General features: G+C 40.8%; 1 protein-coding gene across 1 annotated transcript in view; it reads right to left on the minus strand.

The window, feature by feature from the left end:
* SERINC5 (serine incorporator 5) overlaps positions 1-14,327 on the minus strand; it is an 89,529-nt gene that overhangs the window by 59,133 nt on the left and 16,069 nt on the right. The window contains exons 2-3 of the mRNA XM_006889885.1: positions 573-630; positions 366-533 (exon numbers count right to left, since the gene is read on the minus strand). Of these exons, the coding sequence (XP_006889947.1) occupies positions 366-533; positions 573-630 (226 nt within the window). The remainder of the gene's footprint in view (positions 1-365; positions 534-572; positions 631-14,327) is intronic.

Raw genomic sequence — 14,327 nt, forward strand, 5'->3', positions numbered from 1 at the left:
TGGGATGGGAGTGTCAGAGACAGTGCGATTGGCACAGGACAGAGCGGAGTTTAGGGCTGTTGTACATAGGGTCGCTATGAGTCGCAGGCGACTCGACAGCACATAACAACAACAACAACATGCAAGAAGTAAACAGAAACCCATCCCTCACCATTGCAGACATCACTCTATAACTGATCTGCCCAGAAAGGTGAAAAGCATCCAGTCCACTCCCCACTATCTGTTAAGATTGTCTAAAATTTAGCCAAACTTTCTAGTCAACCAGGGACTCCTGAGGTGCGTGGGCACCAACTTCTAAAGCTAACATTTCCCACCATCTAAGTCAAACACAAGAAATAGGAAGAGGTGAAAACAGGCCAACTTACATGCTCTTTGACTTCTCTGGCCACAGTTTCTGACATCATGATGCAGCACAAGATGACCACGAGGATGAAATATAGTGCGTACATGAAGCGGGTACTCCGGGACTGTCGGATCTTGGGGCAGCAGCCACAGCACAGCGAGCACCCAGCAGAGCCACAGCAGCAGGCCAGCTAGAAAAGGAACACAAAATAGCCTCTTAGAGCCATTACTGGACCCATACTCTCACACTTGGCATCAGCAAGTCGACCTTCCATTCTTCCCAAGCACCTGGATAACAGAGAAGGCACATACTGTAGTTCAACACAACATGCATTACACGGCAGTTCCCCCTTCCCAACTTGTGCAAAGTCCTAATGCACTTGTTTCCTATGCACAGCTATGCATATGCATATTAGTTAATAGGAGAGTTCATGCAGAAATTATAACCATTTGGTGTGTAAACAAGCTTTCATCAGCAATCATCTGATTTTATCTTCAATCATGAGCATTAAGGCTTGAGATATGTCCAATAATTAAGCAAAAATGCTGGGGTTCATCTGAACCTCTTATTATTCTCAGATAACACAAAGACTCTTGGCATCAGCTAAGAAAATCTAAGAAGTAAAAATAAAACAAAGAGATGAAGAGAACATGGACAAAAAAGGCACCAAGTTCAAAGCAAGGACTTGTAAAAGTCCATGAGACTAAGGTGCACCTGATTCAGGCCATGGTCTTTTCAATCATTTGCTATGCATCTGAGAGCTGGACAATGAATAAGGATGATGGAAAATGAACTGATGCCTTTTAGCACTAGTGTTGGAGAAGACAACACATGTACTGTCAAAAGAACAAACAGGTATGTCTTGGAGAGGGCTCCTTCGATAAAGCATCATCTCACATACTTTGGACATGTTGCTAGGAGAGGCTATTTCTTGGAAAGGGACATCATACTTGGAAAGAAGGAGGGTCAGTGAAAGAAAGACAGACCCCTAATGAAATGGGTTGACATAGTGACTGCAGCAGCGGGCTCAAGTGTATCAGAGATAGTGAGGATGGCACAGAATAGGGCAGGACTCAGATATGTTGTTCATAGGGTCACCATGGATTGTACTCAACTCAGTGACACCTAATAACACAAGGAGAATTAATCATATAAACATCTAGGAACACATCAAGGTGGGAAGGCTCTCTCCTTCACAGTAAATAATGGGAACAAATAATGTGAAGTGAAAAGGAACAAATTCCCCTCATTCATGTACTATATAAATGACTGATTCTCATTGTTAGCCACAATCAAGCTGAGGGAGGAAGCTCTGCGGGCAGTGTCTGTAGGGACTCGTCCTGCTAACCAAAGGAGTGTCTCTCTAGCACCAAAAAATGCAGCAGTGGTTCCATGGGAGAAAGGGGCAATCTCCTCCTGAGTGATTTACAGCTTCCAAAAACCAGCTGGTCAGCTATGAGTCCATCCTGACTCGACAACAATGAGGGAGTTTTATTTGGCCCTATTTTAACCAACAAGCCAGTCCTAATTCATGATAATTCCATGTGTCATGGAGGAGAACTCCACAAAGTTTTCTTAGTTGTTTATCTTTATTAAAGCCAACTGTCAAGTCTTTCTTCCTCAGAGCCTCTGAATAGGTTTGCATCATTAATCTTTGCAATTAGGTTCAAATGGCTGAATTTCAAATTCAACCAATGGCCAAATATGTTCACATTGTATCTTAAGAATGCATTATTTTATCACCTGACCTCTCCAGAGTGCTAAAGAGTAACAACGTCAGCCTAGAGACTAAGGTGTGCCTGATCCTAACCATACATGGACTTCACAATTACTTGGTACACATCACAGAGCTGAACAATGACTAAGGATGATAGGAGAAGAATCAATGCCTTTGAGTTGTGGTGACGAAGAAGAGTCTGAAACATACCATGGACCACCAAGAGAACACACAGTTCTGTCCTAAAGAGGGTGAAAACAGGTTGCTTCTTGAAGGTAATGCTTTTGAAGCTCTGTCCCACATACTTTGGGCATGTTGCCAGAAAGGACCAGTCCTTGGAGAAGGACATCATGCTTGGGAAGGTGGAGGAACAGCAGAGGGGAGGAAGATCTCAGATGAGATGGATTAACACAATGACTGTGGCAATGGGAGCAGGTGCGTCAGAGTCAGTGAGATTGGCTCAGGATAGGGTTGAGAGTTCAGAACTACTGTTCATTTAGTCATTATGAGTCACGGTAGACTCAAAAGCACGTAACAGTAGCAACATCAATGAGATAATTAAATGTCTCGCTAAACTATTCATGAAGATTGTTGGAATTACAAATTATCACAATAAAAATGTTGTTGTTGTTGTTGTTATGTGCCGTCGAGTCGCTTGCGACTCATAGTGACCCTATGTAAAACAGCCCTAAACTCTGCTCTGTCCTGTGCCAATCACACTGTCTCTGACACACCCATCCTGATTATCCCAATCACTGAATTAATCCACCTCATAGAGGGCCTTCCCCTTCTGCGCTGTCCCTCCACCCTCCCAAGCATGATGTCCTTCTCCAAGGACCGGTCTCTCCTCACAACATGTCCAAAGTATGTTAGACGGAGCCTCAGAATCCTTGCCTCCAAGAAGCCACCCAGTTTAACCCTCTTCAGGACAAATCTGTTTGTTTTCCTAGCAGTCCATGGTATTCACAATACTCTTCTCCAGCACCACAGCTCAAAGGCATCAATTCTCCTTCTATCCTCCTTGGTCACTGTCCAGCTCTCTGATGCATAACAAGTGATTGTGAAGACCATGGCCTGTATCAGACGCACCTTAGTCTCCAGAGAGACACCACTGCACAATAAAAATAAATTTTAAAAAATTTAAATGCTGAATCTGCTGAAAGGTCTTCCATGAGAGGAAAGGGACATACTGACTGCTCCTAAAATACTTTGTTTTGTCTTTTCCAGATTCCCTTGGAAATCTTGTATACATCTCTTTTACTTCAGTATTTCTTCCTTTTGTTTTGGCTTCTCTATATTCTAGTGTGATTTTCAGAGTCTCTTTTCACATTCATTTTGGTCTTCTCATGTCTTTGTAATGACTTTTTGCTTTCTTCATGGATGACATCAAGGTCATCCCAAAACTCATCTGGACTTTGAGCATTTTATAATCATTGATGTGTTTAACACATCAAACCTATTCATGAGATGGTTTTTAAATTCAGATGAGATAGATTCATGGTTATATTTTGGTTTTTGTGGATTTGTTTTCATTTTCAATTGCAATTCGTATTTGCATAGTATTAACCACTTAAATTATGAGATGTTCATATTTTAAAATACAAGATATCAATCTAATTACATGAGCAAAAGTTGTATTGGGGAATGGCTCTGACAGGTGCTTCTTCCCACTATTTTCAATAACATACTAGTTTATACCATCAAGAATGTGTCCCCTGAATGGCCATCAGAACTAAATCTGACTCAGGAATATAGTCTCACCTCAAATGGCATAGCATAGTCTACAAGAAAAATGTCTTACACACTTCATTGGTGAGGAGCATATGAAGACTTAAAAGCTTACAAGCAGCCACCTAAGAATGAACCTTTCTCATGCAACAATTAGTCTCTCCCTGTCTGGAACAAAGAAGAATGAAGAAAAAGTCAAATATGCATGGAAAAATTGAGTACACCATACCAATAGACCTGACTAGTCTCAACTTCCATGACCTGGAGACCAGAAGAAATGGATGGTGCCTAGCTACCATGAACTGCTCTGAAAGGGATCACAAAAGAAGGATTTGGATAAGGGAAGAGATATATGTAGAGAAAAGCCTTACAATCATAATAGTGGCCATCCTTACTGGCTTGATGGAGTCAGGTGGATGCCCCGAGACTGTACCCCTTTATGCCTGGAGCTCAGCTCACCTGTGGCACAAATTGGCAGCCAAACAACAGACTGATCTACAAAGTGAACAACTGACAGCAGGGAGATAGCTCAGCTCTGAGAACACTTAACCACAAAGGATCACAACAGCAGCAGACATGTGCAGAAAAAGCTCAGAAGGTAGAGAGGATGGAGGGGAAAAGGGAGGCAGGAATCACAGAGCAATGGTGGGAAGAGTAATGTTACAATGTGAGCATTGTAATCAATGTAACCAAAGAATGTGCAGTACTGATGGCAGAGTAAAACAGCAATCAGCTCTGTAAACTTGGACACAAATATAAATGTATATCATTCAAAGAAAGAACCAAATCAAGGCTGGCAATTGGCTTTTGTGATACAATGCAGCCCCAGACTGCCTTTTATAAAACTGTTCCTTTTTGGTAGCTTTCCCATGAGGTTGGGTTACAAAAGAATGCTTATCAAGTTCTCTGTTCTCAGTAGTTGAATTCTTTGAATTGTTTCATCACATTGCACACTACTTACAGCCTATTAAATAAAAATCTTACTTAATAATGATTTTAGTAGGCTGGTAGTGGGTCTATTTAAAGGTTAAGGTTAAAAGGTAAACTCCATCTAAACATACTTTTCTGAGAAGCAGACCATCTAGCAGGGTTTCTCCATCTTATTACTGACACTAGGCCAGATGACCCAGCCTCCACCCACTTGGATGTCACAGACAACACTGACTGTTCTCTGAGGGACAAAACTGTCTCTATCTGTAAACAACTGATATAGGACTTAAAGAGCAAGGGCTGGGGATCAGACTGAGTTCAAAATTCTGAGACTGTGGGGCACTGAACCAATTCTTGACCTCCCTAGGACCCAAAGACCTCCCTTGTAAAATAGTAATAAAAATATTCCCTTTGGAGGGTTGTAGTGAGAATTCAATGATTATAAAAGTCCTCCCTAAAGTGTGAAAGACAAAAGATGTCACTTTGAGGACTAGGGTGTGCCTGACCCTCAAAGGAGGATATTTTTCATCACATTATCTTAAAGCTAGATAATTAATAATAAGGAAGACTGAATAAGGAAGGCATTTTAATTATGGTGTTGGCAACGAATGCTGTATATACTACGGACTGTCAAAAGAACAAATAAATTTGTCTTAGAAGAATAGTCAGAAAGCTCCTTAGAAGCAAGCACAGTGAAACGTGGTCTCATATATTTGGGGCATGTTTTCAGGAGGGACTAGATGTCCTAGGAGAACATGCTGCTTGGTAAAGGATTGAAAACGAGGAAGCTCTTCACTGACATGGACTGACACGTTGCCTACAACATGAGGCTCAAACACAGCAATGATTGTGACAATGGTGCACAGCTGGGTGGTGTGTCATTTGGTCGTACATACACCTATGATGGCTATCGGTCAGAATCTAGTTGACCATATCTAACAACACATCAAAGAATTATCAGGATTGAAAAATGTACTCCTTGCCTTTAGAACAGTGTGTGACACACAGCCAAAGGCCAATGTTAATTATCATATTCTTAGCCTAAAAAATACCCCACTGCTGTCACATTGGTTCCAACTCATAGGAACCCTCCATCAGGTTTGCAAGGCTGTGAATCTTTGTGGGAAGAAATGGCTCATGTTTCCCTGGTGGACTCAAACCACTGAGCCACTGTGCCTCCAGGGTTTCTTAATATTGCAACCGATGATAAAGCAGTAGAAACCTGATGGAATACTTATGTAGTAGTGAGAAACTACTACTACTATTCAAGGAATACCAACTAGTTTAAACTAGCACCCTGCAGGTAATTAATAAATGGGATATTAGGGGGCTAACAGGCTTAGTTGTAAGGAGTTTTGTGGTCAACCCAAAGGCAGTCGGCTCAAAACTACCAGCTGATCCACAGAAGAAAAATGGGCAATCTCCTGTACGATTTACAGTCTCTGAAAACCTGCTGGAGGGTCAGTTATGAGTCAGTTCCAACCCAATGATAACAAAACAATTCCCAATTAATAGCCAGTAACTTTTCACAATACCCTAAGCTACAATCATTTTAACTTTTTCTTCCTATAACTGTTTAAAAGGGAGAAAATGGTTTTCAGCCTGGCCAAAGTAACAAGCCCTTTCAAAGCAAAAGCCCTTTCAAGGCTGCCCACCTACCTGTCTCTCCATCAATGTCCTGCTAAGTTGTTGTTGTTGTTATTAGTTGCCATTCAGTTGACTCAAAGTGTCCTTCTGAACAACAGATCTGCAACTTACCATAACCTGATCTATGATATGCCCCAGTCCATTATTACAGTCACTGGAGCTCTGGTGGCCGTGTGGCAAGAAGCTCTGCTGCAATCCCAAAGGCACGTGGTTCAAGGCCATCAGTCACTCTGCAGGAGAAGGATGGGCAATAGCTCCTCCTGTGCCATTAACTGCATCTGAAAACCCGCTGGAGGGTCAGCTATGGGTCGGTTCCAACTCAATGGTACACAACAACAAACAACATATTAGTAGAGGGTCTTCCTCTAATAGTCGCTCTCAAGCTGGAGGGGGATTTTTTTTTTTAATTGGCAATCTACAACTGAAACGTAGGCCCCTGAAACCTTGAAATCTGCAGCTGGGAATTATTCTTCTTTGATCATAAAACACTGTTGTTTTTAGGGAGCTCTGGTGGCCTAGTCGCAAGAAGCTGCGCTACAATTACGAAAAGGTGCAGTTTTAATCCACCAGATGCTCCACTAGAGAAGGAGGAGAAATCTCCTGTGCCAGTCGTATCTGATTTGATGGTACACAACAGGAGGTGGGGTGAGTGAATGGGGGAGGGGGAAACAAACCACCACTGTTGTTGTTAGTGTTGTGTATCGTCAAATTGGAACGGACTCATAGCTGACTCTCAAGCATGTTTTCAGAGGCAGTTTCACCCTAGGAGACTGCCCATCCTTCTCCCACAGAGAAGCTGGTGGCACTGAACTGCATGCCTTTGGGGATAAAGCACAGCTTCTTGCCATTAGGCACCACACCTCCCTCAAAGAACAATAGATGGTAGCAATTATCTTGGGTCCCAGGCTAGGCCTATTCACCCAGAATTATCAACAGGCCCAGAGAGCTGGACAAGAAAAGATACTGCAGAAATTCTCATGCATTTCACTTCCCTGCATCCTCTTTACATAAACTTCCCTCCCCTCGACCGTCCCCACCACCAACTCCCACCATAGCAGCCTCTGACACAGGGGGACAGATGTGGGAAGCAGTGCAAAGCCTCTGTCTTTTTTTTTTTTACAAAGCCTCTATCTTCCACATACTGTTGTTGCTATGTGCCTGGAATCAAAACCAACTCATAGCTGATCCTCCAATGTGCTTTAAGAGATGGCAAATTGCATGAGAAGAGATTGCTTATCTTTCTTCCACAGGGCAGCAGGCTGGCAGTGCAATTCCTTACCCACCAGGTCTCCAGAGCTCTTCTCCTACATATAATACATAAAAATAAAACTTCTGGTTTTCCCACTCCAACTCCTGTCTCCAAGATTGGTTTTACCAGTGGTAGGCAGTAAAATCATGTTTCTCTGAAAATAATGATAAAATTCTTCAAATCAAACTCACTGCTGTTGAGCTGGAACTGACTCATATCACAGCTGATCTCCATTTAGATTTCCAAGGCTGCTAACTGCACAGCAAGCGATTGCCCACCTTTCTTCTTTGGAACCCTTGCAGGATTCAAACTGCCAGAGAGACTCAACATTTGGCTTAGCAGTGTAGCACCTAAGGACTAGATCCCCACAGCTCCCTACTGCTGCAGAAGGGAAACTCAGACGTTTCCAGGGCTGGAAATGAACCTAGGCTCGCCAAAGCACTATCATCTCATGTCCTCCAACTCAGCCCCTAGTCAGCACTTGTTAAGTAGACTTCTCTGTTGGCTTGCCCTCTCCCTACAGCTTAAGAAAATTCCCCAGAGCAACTGGAGATAGTGGCAGCCAAACCCACTCATACAACTTGCAACTTTAGCATTCCCAGGCACAATACTTAAACTTCAACTGACAAAAAAAAGCTGTTTGTAGTTGTAGTTCTACTTATCCTGAGGAGAGGGTGGTAGGGCACCTTATAACTATTAATACACACAACAATGCTCTTCTTCATGGTAACTTGCTGTGTTCCAAATATTGTGACAGACTCGCTACTACACATGGATCAATTCTCGCCTAACCTATGCAATAGGTACTACTGTTACCATCCCCTTGGTATTAAGGACAATCTTAAGCTCAAAGTAATAAATGTTGCTCAACATCGCAACTCACTAAAAGTTACACAAAGTATAAAACAAATAGGACTTCAGAGTTAGATTCTTAACAGCCTTGCCAATCTGAATGTGCAAGAAGGAAATGTTTTCTAAAATACCAGATACTTTGGAAAATCTAATCAAAATTCATTTTCCATTGAAATTATTAGAAGGGTAGGTAATCTCCTCTCATGTGATTTACCACTTCTGAAAAATCACTAGAGGGTCAACTGTGAGTTGGTTCTGCCTCAACAGTATATAAAAATAAATAAAAATATTAAATAGGGAACCAGTTAAAGTAAGCATTCACTCCCTGCTATCAAGGCAATTCTAACTTATAAGGGTCTTCTTTTGGGTTTCTGATGCTGTAAATCTCAATGGGAAAAGACTGTCAATCTTTCCCCCCAAAATCAGATGTTGGATTCAAACTATCAGAGACATGCAGCCCATTGGTTACCAGGGTTACACGATAGACTACACCACCAAAGCTGCTCTGAAGTGTACTTTTACCCTGGCAATCCCATTACTCCGGTGCACAAAGCCATGATATATGGATTGCTCCAGTTATTACCGCCATAATATTTATATTTTATTATCTATATAAATAGTCATTTATCATGCTTCTAACAACATTGACTGTAGCCCTATGTAACTTGCAATTAAATTTCTGAATACTTAGTCTTATGATCACACAAAAAGATGAGTCAACCATTTAAGAATGACTGATGGCCAGGCTCCAAACAGCACTCCAAAGAGTAATGACTACCAACGCCACTGTGTCTAAATCTCAGAGAAATAATTCTTCCAAATAATTCCTCAACTGAAAAGCACAATTAATAGAACTAAGAGTCCAACCATTGACCCCAATAGTTACTGATTCTTTCAACAAGGGTGTTAAGACATTATAATGTAAGAAACTCATAGTTTTGCAACAAATGAAGTTAGAACTGGAAATCGAAACACTGAAGACTGAAGGTGAACTACACACTAGATACAAAAACCAACATAAAATGATCTAAGATCCTAAAGTAGAAACTATTAAATGCTTAGAAGATAAAGGATAAATCTTCATGGACTTGGATGATTCTGTTTTCTTAGGTATAAAATCTGAAGATTCAAACAACCGAAAAATAAGTACACTGGATGTCATAAAAATGAAAAATTTTCAAGTTATAAGTGGTATCAAGAAAGTAAAATAGGAAAAGAATGCTTGAAAATCACATATCTTATAAAGGATTTCTAGTTGTTGTTGTGTGCCATCAAGTCATATACGACTCATAGTGACCCTATGTATAACAGCTCTAAACCTTGCCAGTCTCACTGACTCTGACACACCTAATCTGAACCCCCCCCACCCATCATGTCAATCCACCTTATCTGAGGTATTCCTCTCCTGCGCTGTCCCTCAACCCTTCCAAGCATAATGTTCTTCTCTAAGGACTGGTTCCTACTGGCCACATGCCCAAAGTATGTGAGACGGAGCTTCAAAATCTTAGCCTCCAAGGAAAAACTTGGTTTCACTCTCTCCAAGACAGATCTATTTGTACTCCTGGTGGTCCACGGTTTGTTCAATACTCTTCTCCATCACCACAACTCAAACGTATCAATTCTTTGGTCATACTTCGTCACTGTCCACCTCTCTGATGTAACTGCAAGGACCATGGTCTGTATCAGGCACACTTTCTGGTTTCTAGACTGATATCATTGCTTCTCAGCACTTTGGAGAGGTCCCTGACAGCAGACTTCTCCAATGCAATTTGTCTTTTTATTTCCTGACTGCTGGTGTTAAGTGCGTTGACTGTGGAGGTAAGCAAGCTGAAATTGTTAAAAATCGTAATCTCTTCTCCATCCATCATGGTGCTGTCAACTGGTACTGTGGTGAGAATCTTTGTCTCCTTGATGTTAAGCTTCAGTCCATATTGAAGACTACAGTCCTTGACCTTCTGCAGCAAGTGCTTCAGGTCTTCTTCAGTTTCAGCAAACAAGGCTGTATCATCTACATAACACAGGTTATTGATCAATCTTCCTCCAATCCTGATGCCACACTCCTCATCATAAAGTCAAGCCTCTCAAATGACCTGTTTTGCATACAGATTGAAAACATATGGAGACAGGACTCACCCCTGACTCACTCCTTTCCTACTTCTGAACTATGCAGTGTTTCCTTGCTCTGTTCTGACAAATGCCTCCTGGTCCAAGTTTAGGTTTCACATGAGCACAGTCAACTGTTCTGGGAGTCCCATTCTTCTCAAGGTTAGCCATAATTTGTTGTGATCCAAACAGCCAAGTGCCTTTGCATAATCAATGAAACACAAATAGACATTCCTCTGGTACTCTACATCATACACACAAGGAGCAAATGCTAATGTGAACTATAGACTTTCATTCAAAATCCATCTGACATTGGTAATAATGTCTCTAGAGCCATGGCTTCTTCTAAACCCAGCTTGTATTTCTGATAGTTCTGTGTCAATGTACTGTGCAGTCATTTTTGGATAATCATCAGCAGAATTTTGTTTGTGTGTGAAATTAGTGAAACTGTTTGATTTTTCCACACTATGTTGGATCACCTTTTATTGGAATAGGAATAAATACAGATCTCTTCCAATCAGTTAGAAAGGCAATTGTCTTGCGGGTTTCTTGGTGTAATCTGGTGAGTACATCCAGGGAGGCATCTGTTGATTGAAATATGTCAACTGGTACTCTATCAATCCATGAGGCCTTGTTTTTAGCCAATTCATTCAGAGCAGCTTTAACCTCCATCATCATGCCTCTTGATAATATGTTGTTTCATGAAACTCTTCTGTGTTACCCAATTCTTTTTGGTACAGTGACTCTGCATACTCCTTCCATCTTTTTTTTTTTTTTGCTTGTTGTGTATCATAGAGTCAGATTTGACTGACACAGGAGGAGACTGCCCCTCCTTCTCCAGCAGACATCGATACCCCTTTGGGACTGCAGTGTACCTTCTTGCCTCTAGGCCACCAAAGGTCCCCTTTACATATTCTTGTTCCTTTTTTTTTTTTTCGTATGTAAGAAATTCTTTTTTTTTTTTTATTAATTTTAATGAAAGTTTACAGAGTCTTTGGATTTCCATTCATTCACTCTTGCACTTTTCTCCCTGCCTTTCCCTCCACTCTAATTCACTCTTCTCTTTGAAAAGTAAAAGAAAAATTCTTTCATTGTTATACAATCCCTCACCCAAGTCCACGCCACTATGCTGCCTTCATTCTGGACTCCTGTCATAACAATAATACCCAATCATACATCCCTTTTAAACCGTTCTCTCCCTCATCTGTTTTTAAAGCTTCCTGCATCATTTAATACTCTCCCAACAGCATCTTTAAGTATTGCAACCCCAAGCTTGAATTTGTTCTTCAGTTCCTTCAACTTAAGGAATTTAAGCCAAGTGAGTTAATCTGATTTTCTGACTCCAGCTCTTTGTACATTTCATTGCTTTGTCTTCCCATGCTGCCTTTTGAAATCTTCTGTTCAGCTCCTTAACTTCCTGGTTTCTTCCCTTTGCTTTGGCTTCTCAGCACTCCAGTACAATATTCACAGTTTCTTGACCTTCATCTCCGTCTTTTCTTCTTCCTCTATCTTTGTAATGACCTTTTGTATTTTTCCTGGATGATATTATTTATATCCTCCTACAGCTCATCTGGTCCTCATTCATTACTGTTCAAGGCCTCAAACTTGTTCCTGAAATGGTTTTGAAATTCTGGTGGGATAGACACAAGGTCAAATTTTGGGTTCTGTGGATTTGATATAACCTTCTTTAACTTTAGTTTGAACTTGCATCAGAGTAGTTGACAGTCTGTCCCAAAATCAGCCCCTGGCCTAGTTTATTGATACTGAACTTCTCCAGTGGTTCTTTCCACAGATGTAATTGCTCTGATTCCTGTGCATACCATCTGGTGAAATCCATGTGTATAGCCTGCATTTATGTTTCTTATAAAAGGTATTTGAAGAAGAAAATGGGAAGGATCTTTTGTGAAAAACAATGTATTCAAACTTTGTAAATAAATCAGAATAAAATTTAAAAAAGTATTTGAAACCAATAAATCTGACTGTACAGAATTCTATCATTCAATCTCCAGCCTCATTTCTGACACCAAGCCCATGTTTTTCAACTACTGATGCTTCTTCCCTGTTCCCAACTCTTACATTCCAATCACTCATTATTATTAATGCATCTTGATTGCAAGTTTGATTGACTTCTGACTGCTGAAGTTAGTAGAAATCATTTCTTTTCTCCTCTATGGCTCTGGCTGTTGGTTTATATATTTGAAAGATAGTTGTATTCATTGGACTTCCTTGTACGAGTATGGATATTATCCTGTCACTCACAACATGATATTTCAGGATATATCTGGAAATGACATTTAACTATGAAAGTGATCCCATTTTTCCTCACTTTTCCATCTCCAGTATAGTAGATCATATAATTATCTGATTCAAAATGTTCCATGCCAGCCCCTTTTATTTCACCCATACTTAGTATGTCAATATTTATGTGTTCCATTTCTTTCTTAACAATGCCCAGTTTTCCTACATTCATGCTTTTCACATTCCACGTTCCAATCACTACTGTCTGCTTACAGCTGTTCCTCCTCCTTTGTATTTTCATATTTGAGGGCTCAGCCTCAGTTGCCGTATCTGCTAGGCCACTCTAAGTGTGCTCTATTGGACACAGGGTTCTCGAAAGCCTGTTATTTTTAGAAGTGGATGGCCAATCCTTCTTTCTAGTTTGTCTTAATTTGAATGCTCAACTTTACAACAATATCTGACAGACAAGAATTTTATAGAAAGGAGCAGATGAAAGACATTTCCTCATTATAGAAGTAACCAAAAGATTCAGTGTTACCCCTCTGACACATGTGTCTTGACCCATTCCTTTCCCTGGTCCACTAGCAACCTCTTGCACACTTGCCACCCTCCTCCTACTCAACCCTTCATATGGGGGCTTAGAACTCAATTTACTTTTGTGATGCCTAACTTCTGCTACTTCTGATCATGCTGCAGTCAGTCTCTGTTGAGTTTAAGAGTCTCTAAGTCCAATTAAAAGATGAATTGCATTGGGAAAGTCTGCTGTCAGAGATCTCTCCAAGGTACTGAGGGGCAACAATGTCAGTCTGGAGACTAAGGTGCACCTGATATAGGCCATGGTCTTTGCAATTACTTGCTATGCATCAGAAAGCTGGATAATGACTAGGGATGATAGGAAAGTTGATACCTTTGGGCTTTGGTGCTGGAGAAGAGTACTAAATATACGACAGACTGCTAACAGAACAAACAAGTTCATCCTAGAGAGGGTGAAACCAGGCTGCTCCTTGGAGGCAAGGATTCTGAAGCTCCATCTGACATAATTTGGGCATGTTGCAAGGCAGGACCAGTCCTTGGAGAGGGACATCATGCTTGGGAGGATGGAGGGCAGCGTAAGAGAGGAAGACCCTTGATGAGATGGATTGATTCAGTCACTGGGGCAATGAGGACAGGTATGTTAGAGACAATAAGATTGGCACAGGAAAGAGCAGGGTTTAGGGCTGTCGTAAATAGGATCCCTATGAGTTGCAAGCAACTCGATGGCACATAAAAACAACAATAAAGTCCAAATTCCAGGTGCTAGGTTTAGGGGACTTATATTAGGGGATTTTTATTTAGAATACATAAATAATTCCTACAACTCAGGAATAAGAAAACAAATTTTTTTTATTTTTTTTTTTATATAGCACGGTCACTATTACATATCATAAAGCAGGTACAAGATATTTTACATTCACAGAAGTATGATACAGTACGGTCCTACATCTATAATACTAGAGAATACAATTAAAAAGGCATTATTT

The sequence above is a fragment of the Elephantulus edwardii genome, unplaced genomic scaffold, assembly GCF_000299155.1.
Source record: "Elephantulus edwardii isolate Elephantulus edwardi_28Jun2011 unplaced genomic scaffold, EleEdw1.0 scaffold00082, whole genome shotgun sequence".
NCBI classification, from domain to species: domain Eukaryota; kingdom Metazoa; phylum Chordata; class Mammalia; order Macroscelidea; family Macroscelididae; genus Elephantulus; species Elephantulus edwardii.